The 7,670-nt window shown below is 43.3% G+C and overlaps 1 protein-coding gene across 4 annotated transcripts in view; it reads right to left on the bottom strand.

The window, feature by feature from the left end:
* Positions 1-7,525, bottom strand: part of LOC101864367 — a 54,569-nt gene extending 47,044 nt beyond the window's left edge. The window contains exons 1-2 of one of the 4 annotated variants that reach the window (XM_005092163.3): positions 7,374-7,525; positions 5,399-6,308 (exon numbers count right to left, since the gene is read on the bottom strand). In XM_005092163.3, the coding sequence (XP_005092220.1) occupies positions 5,399-5,660 (262 nt within the window). In that variant the 5' untranslated portion in view covers positions 5,661-6,308; positions 7,374-7,525. Of the gene's footprint in view, positions 1-5,398; positions 6,334-7,307 lie in introns of all 4 variants that reach the window. The other 3 variants (XM_013079151.2, XM_005092161.3, XM_035968144.1) reach the window with 3 other exon arrangements.
* Between the last annotated feature and the right edge of the window lie 145 nt (positions 7,526-7,670).

Genomic DNA, 7,670 nt, shown 5'->3' on the forward strand with positions numbered 1-7,670 from the left:
TGGGGGCAGAAAGAGGAGACGAAAGCAGACGACAGAATATTGCTAGAGAGCAGGAAAGGAGGTGAAAGGAGACAATTTTAGAGAAGAAAATTTTTCGGTCGCTACCCTGATTCGAACCCGGGACCTTTGAATGAGAGGCGAACACCGTAACATCTAGGTCACGAGATCCTCTTGTCTGTCTGTCTGTCTGTCCACCCTATTCTCTCCATAATTATATATTACATATATATTATGTATAAATAAATCAACCCACTTAGCGCAATTATATATATGTGTGTGTGTGTGTGTGTGTGTGTGTGTGTGTGTGTGTGTGTGTGTGTGTGTGTGTGTGTGTGTGTGTGTGTGTGAGTGTCGTCTATTCCAACGACAAAATTCCTCTGGCAGAGGAGCGCTAAAAAAAGTAAGTTCAGGATAAGAAGTTATGTTTCTGAATATGCATCGAAAATTCTAGTTTGCAGCTCCAGGTAGTCTCGGGCTGTACATAGATCTACATAAAATAAAATTACACACACCACAGAACACAAAGCTTAAGGGTTCCGCGACGGCTTTCAGAAAGTATAAATAGGTTTATCAACGCAGCGCTGATCTTCAAAAGCCACAGCGTTTACCCGGCAGGTTTATTAACGTATCAGAACTACAAGTCAAGCCGTACAGCACATTTGGCTTCTTAACTTAGTGTGGTGGTCTCGACAAAAACCAATAGAGCTCTGGTCAGTCATTTTGATTAATCTCCATTTGATCAATTTGACCACAATCCGCACTTGCGACTCCAGGATTATTCACATAAGGCAAATAGAAAATGTTACATATATCTAACAACCTACTCCAGGGCAGATAATGGATATGTAGGAGTGTTTGACTCCTGTGTCTGTCCGTCTATCTGTCTGTCTTTCTTTTCTTCTATCTGTTTAGCTGTTTGTCTTTCTGTCTGCCTGTAGTCTGTGTGTGTTTGTTTGGAGTACATGTGTCTGTCTGTCTGTCTGTGCGTCTATCTATTCGTCTCTCTATCTCTGTCGGTCTGTCTTTCTGTCCGTCTCTCTATCCATTCGTCTCTCTCCTTCTTTCCTGGTAGGTTCATTCGTCCATCTCTCTTAAGAACAACAAACTCAAAGCGACAAGAATGGCTCTTGCGCACAGTTAGAACAAAGGAGAACACATTTTGACAAGTTTTCAAAACCGTATACTATCTCAATTTAGTATCTTAGAGATACTGTTCAGCTTAACCTCGACCCACAAAAAATATACATACTTGTGGGGACTGTGTAGGGAAGGAGTTGAAATGTTAAGGGTGACACAAAAACCCCCCATAGTGGAGTGGACTTGAAAGTGAAAAGGACAACCCTCTCGCTGACAAGGCTAACAAACAGTACTCGAGCACGGGCAACTAAAGATCTGCCCTCTCCAAAATCAGAGTTTAGTTTTAGTTAGTTTTACGGAGCTTTTAATACAAATAGGCCATTTAAGTTCAGAAGATTTAAAGTGTTACTAGAGAGTAACATAAAAAGACAAAAGGGGGGAGGGAAAAGAACGATAGACGCTGGATAGGAAAGAAGGAGCAAACCACAACAGAGCACCCGCTATCCACCCCCAAAATCAGCGTAACAGAGCCAGGTAATAAAAGGCATGTTAAAGTATCAAAGAACTAACAAAGAAGGACTTTTACAGAGGAATAGTTTTGGCAACTTTAACTTTGGGGGTAACAACCCTTTGTGTAAAGTTCTGAGGGACACATAACGGAGCGCAAATTTCAATGGTTGTACATCTTCGAAGGGATCTGTGTTGTGGAACAAGCAAGCCTACCCTGAAATTCCTGCTCGTGGCTTCTTTCTAGACATCATAAAAGCTTTCTGGCGTGAACATGTGCCGGACTTTGCTTGACGTTGCGTGGAATGATCCTTTTAATTTTACTTGGTGATACTTTTGTGCATTTCATGACAATTTACGTCCTACTTCTTTACATTTCGGGGCAGCCAGAGCCTTCATTTCGTCGGCCCCGCCATAATTGTAAAAACTACATTCGGGGTGATACTGAGCTCTGACATGCAGGGACGGCTAACAGTGTGCACTACAGCTAATACAAATAAATTGCTATTTGTGACCTCCAATGGAGGGAGACAGTAAACAAACTAAGCAAAGCAGCTTCAAATATAACCTGAGAAAAGCAGGGTATTGCCACAGTTTCAACTTTTGGAAGATTAAATTCTCAACAACTCGCTTATCGACGCTGAACTTTGAGCGGGAAGTGTTCCGAAGTGATAACCTATTTCTACACCCCGACAGTCGGCAGACTGGCACAGCTTGGAAGTTGGATGAATCATCTTGCACGTTCCCAATTATACTTGCCCTAAACAAGATGGCGCTAATATCAGACCTTGGCCCAATTAATACGTTTAAATTATGATCAAGCCAAAACAGCGTGAAAAGGAATTTGAGTTTGAGTAACAAGAAGCACATCAAAATAATAAAGGTAATTTCGTGTAGGGAAAAAGAAAGCAGACAGATAGACCAGACAGAAGTAAGACCTACCAGTGCCCCCCCCCTTCCCCCCAATCACCCATGAGAAGGAATTGTTGATGAGCTGAAGTGGACAGTGACAATTCTTGGAACACTTTGCTGCTAAGAGCACAAAGGGATAGTAGAAGAAGAAGAAGAAGAAGAAGAAGAAGAAGAAGAAGAAGAAGAAGAAGAAGGAGAAGGAGAAGGAGAAAAAAAGAAGAAGAAGAAGAAGAAGAAGGAGAAGGAGAAGGAGAAGGAGAAGGAGAAGGAGAAGAAGAAGAAGAAGAAGAAGAAGAAGAAGAAGAAGAAGAAAGATTTCACTACTTCCCATCAATAACAAGCTTTAAACGTCAGACAAAAAGGAACATTTTCATTTAAAGTTAAAGGACAAGCTGAACCTTCGCCATGCTACAGGGACCCAGTTAGCCTAGTTTGAAACGACACTATGGGGACATTGAGGTCAAATGTATGGAAAACGAGTGGAAATATTTAGATTGAGCAATCGATTGCTGCGCTTGTAATGACTAGACAGTGCATTACATCAGGAATAGGAAAGAATAAGGTTGATATCTAGAAACAGGAGGGAAAAGAAGAAGTAGGATTCACCAATGCCCCCTGCCCCCGAAAAAAATCCCTGTTCTCTTCTTTCGTGGCGCAAAATTCTCTCGGAGACCAGTAAAAGTTCCCTTCCAAAAGATAGGTCACAAACTTGAACGATCCCACTGAAGTCGTTTCAGCTGTGATTTCGATTCAAAGTACACGTACATAAATACAAATTTTGTTCACCAAAAATACTAGAATCTAAATACCGTGGAATACCGCGATACACACTGATGTATTCACATGCGGCACGGAGCTCGGCCAAAACCACATATTATTTACGTCATTAGGTTTTAAGTTATGACGGGCCCTTCTAACATAAATTGGTTAGCACGGACGCATTTCTACTTGCAATTTGCTGGGCAGTCAGCTATGGTGTCATACTGGACAGTGGTTCGTAACTCTTTAAGGGCATTGTTGAACTTGGGTAGCATGTGGTTCCCTGGCTCTCTCCACCTATTAGTATCGGAATTGCTGATATATTGGAGGTTCCTCCTAATAGATAGCTTTACTGAGCTAAAAAGGGCGTAAAACACATATTCGTCCAAACAACTTCTGCTTGGCTCTTGAAAACCCACCTGAACAATTTGAATGGGTCTTCAGTCCCAAACATTTACGGTACTGTGTTCTGATAAGACGTTGCCTTGCTATAGTTCTCTGAGTGAGGAAGTCCTATAGAACAAGGCACTTGACCTGATAGCTAAAGCCTCGAATAGTTAGTAGGCTTGAGAAGCACATGTAGGGATACTAACAGCAAGCATTTGAGACACCTATCCCTAACACATCCACCACAATGGAAGCGGCCTTTCCTTTGTCCTCAAACGTTGTGGCAATGGAACCAGACGGGACGGTCCGGACCAAAGTAACAACTTCAAGGACAATATTTGACTACGTTATGGCGGGTCTCTATTGAATAGTACATGTCGTTACGGTTCCATTAAGCTATAACCATGAGCTGGGGTTTGAACATACTCCCAACAAATACGTTAATATGTTCCCGCGGGATCAATAGGGCCCGAATCGAACGACCAAACACGTTTCTGTTGTTGCCTGGAACAGAACTTCTAAAAGCTGTGTTTTTAAGCCTCTGAGATACATGTTAAGTGCACTAACTAAGTTAAGAATTAGAGCCACCTTTTAAAAGACGACAGTTAAATGAACACACTTTTATAAAGTACTCGTGCATGCACGCACTCAGAGCACACAGTGCGTACCACATCCGCTCATCCATTCATCCACACACTGCATAACATATTAATTCATTCATCTACACATTGCACAACGCTATTATTCGTCTATTCAGCTAGCCTACACATAGCACAACAGATGGGTCTCATCCATTCATTGAACTTTTCTCAACAATGAATGTCAATGAGTAAGCTTACTAGGTCCAGCACTGTGTCCTTTGGGAGTTTATCTCGCCATGAGGCTTTCATAATAATAGCAAAAACAAGACAAACACAGTCATTCCTGTTAACGCTGTTGGTAAGGATGAAAAGGAGAATTTGAGTACCAAAAGCATTCCCAACTTCTAAAAAGCTACTGGCGTTTGTCAACAGTTGCTTAAGAAAAAAAATCCTAAAGATTAGATCAAATTGGCCTGGCACCATAAGAAAAAAAAACAACAAAACCCTAAGGGAACAAACAGATCAACCGATACAAAAATCAGAAAGAGAAAAAGGAAGCTTTAAGTAAGATGGAATTCACAAGGAAAGAGAAAGAAAGGAAGACCTTATGGTTCATGGAGGAGTGGCTTCACTTAGATGCCGACCGACGGGAGGGGGGGGGGGGGGGTTTGCTTACAGCAGGACAAATAGTTGTAGACCACAACAAAAGTACACGGAGAACTCTTTTTGATGGAAGGCCTATACTAGCCTATTGCAAGGGGTAGAAGAGGACGATGATAATTATGATGATGATGATGATGAAGATGATGATAATGATGATGATGATGATGATGATGATGATGATGATGATGATGATGATGAGGAGGAGGAGGAGGAGGAGGAGGAGGAGGAGGAGGAGGAGGAGGAGGAGGATGAACCGAATCCCCACTGCCGCCACCACCATCACCACCAGTAGTAGTAGTAGTAGTAGTAGTAGTAGTAGTAGTAGTAGTAGTAGTAGTAGTAGTAGTAGTAGTAGTAGTAGTAGTAGTAGTAGTAGTAAGCAATACAATTAACAACTACAACAACAACATCCGTATAGATCTATATTCATATAGAATCTACATAATCACACAAACAATTCCATACTGATAACCTAACAAATCGATGTCAGAGGTAAGGTCACACACACCCACCTTCTGCCTGACACAAAGAGTGCCGCGTTGTCTGAACCTGCGATTGTTGACGCTCTCTGAGGGACAAGCGGGGGGTCCAGTCATTTCTCTGATCCTCCGAGGTTATCCCATCTCGAGAACCAATTTTCTGTTTATCCAAAGCTAATGATTCGGACCGACCCTTTGGTCGTTTCCTCTTTCGTTTGGCTTCGCATGGCGAAGGGAGAAATAAACACACGCATAAAACCGCCACACACAGAACGAATACAAGTCGTTTCATCATTGAAATTGCACTTTAGAAAATTCGCTGCACTTAAATATTCCAAATATGAAAACCCGCCTGTGCTGTAAACCGGGCGCGTAAGGTATCCAGTCACCTGACACTACCACAATCCAGAATGAAATACCATGTCCCGACTTGACAACACATCTTGTCTTAAAAATACAACGGTCACACACCTAGACCTAGATCTACAGAGGTGGAACATTCAGTAAATTAAATAAACCACTTGGGTCCACGGAGAGAAGCTTTGAGGCTTGGCCTCGCCGCCGTTACACGTGAAGTTTGGGGACCTCCGTACGAACGAACGAACACAGGGAAGCACTGGACTGGAAAGGTGACTGGTGACGGTCTCGCGTGCTTGTAGAGACCAATCACTGGAGTGGGCGGGCTATGCAGCGCGAGTGGGGAAAGCCAGCGTAGTAGGTGAAGAGTGAGGACACTTGGTCTATCGATATGTCATGTCGGTTCACTCTATCACAGTTCTCAATCAAAACTATCCATGTTGCACACAGTATCTGATTCAGGCTACACTCCGCAGATTTGTTCCCTTTCACAAGCACGCTGTCGCTATCGGTTCTCGGCCTGACCTCGTCAGCACAACACACGCACAGTTACCTGGTTGCCCACACACGCGCTTGAATCAACAACCTGAAAAGGACCGTTGCATCCGAAACTTGTATAGGAGCAGAGAAAATTGCTGCTTTAAAATTTCGAAGGCTACAGAATAGGGGGCCTGTAGTAAGAGCAGAGATCTACCGGTACAATTTACCCGTGAACTGAAGCATGAGAGAGAAGCGAGCAGTTTGGAGACGATGCATACCGCGAGCGCAAGAAGGGAAGAAGTCGCCTGCGTTTCTTGACCGTTGCATCCGAAACTAATAGAGGAGCAGAGAAAATTGCTGCCTTAAAATTTCGAAGGGTAGCCTACAGAATAATATAGATCGAATAAGAGGCGTACCGGTACAAGTTACATGTGAACTGAAGCATGAGACAGAGAGAAGCGAGCAGTTTGGAGACGATTGAGAGAGAGAGAAGCGAGCAGTTTGGAGACGATTGAGACAGAGAGAGAAGCGAGCAGTTTGGAGACGATTGAGACAGAGAGAGAAGCGAGCAGTTTGGAGACGATGCATACCGCGAGCGCAAGAAGGGAAGAAGTCGCCTGCGTTTCTTTTTCCTTTACCGATGATGCAGCAAGGAAACAGTTAGCTTACATAATTAATTTCTTTCATAACATATCCCTTTGACATGGGAGTGTAAAGACGCTAAGAGGCGTGGCGAATTAGATCCAAATCCGTCTGCCCAGCTCAATACAGACCCCTTCGCAACTAATACTTTCTGTGCCGCATCTATAATGTGTACCTTTATGTCTACGTAGGGGAAAGAAAAATATTTTTATCTCTCAAATCTTTTTTTTCTTCTGATATCAATTTTACCGAGTGATTCTTTTAAATCGACACACGCAACAGTACGACAATTTCAACATTTAACCAAATCACAGAGCACCAAGAAAATCGACAATAGTAGAAAAACGTGACAACATATTTTGTTCAGTCTTGATCTTTACATAGCACCAGATGGAGGCTTAAACTTCCAATGAACAACTGAACTAAAAACATGATACAGATACATGTTGGAATGTAACTTTACTTTTCCACACTGCTACTTAACAGCATAGATTTCTGTTACATGTACAGGCCTACGGCAGTTCATTACACGTTTTCGCCGGTCTCGAATTTCGGACGAGCGTAATTTGTGGGAGAGCGCAGGGCGGGAATGGTATAATGAGCATTTTCCCCCAAGTGGCGTGATCCTGAGGCCGACGGGAAGGTGGAACATGTGCGCAGTGTGGCCTGTCGTCTGTCGTCTGCAGCTAGCGCTGTCCTTTCCCTGTCAGGTTCACACGAGGCGCACAGGGGCATCGGGGTCAGCGGGCTATGGGCTGATGGGTTGCCGCAGGGTGGCAGGGGAACCAATCTTGTGCAAGTGAACAGGGCAGGGGAATGGGGGAAG

The sequence above is a fragment of the Aplysia californica genome, unplaced genomic scaffold, assembly GCF_000002075.1.
Source record: "Aplysia californica isolate F4 #8 unplaced genomic scaffold, AplCal3.0 scaffold00041, whole genome shotgun sequence".
NCBI lineage: Eukaryota > Metazoa > Mollusca > Gastropoda > Aplysiida > Aplysiidae > Aplysia > Aplysia californica.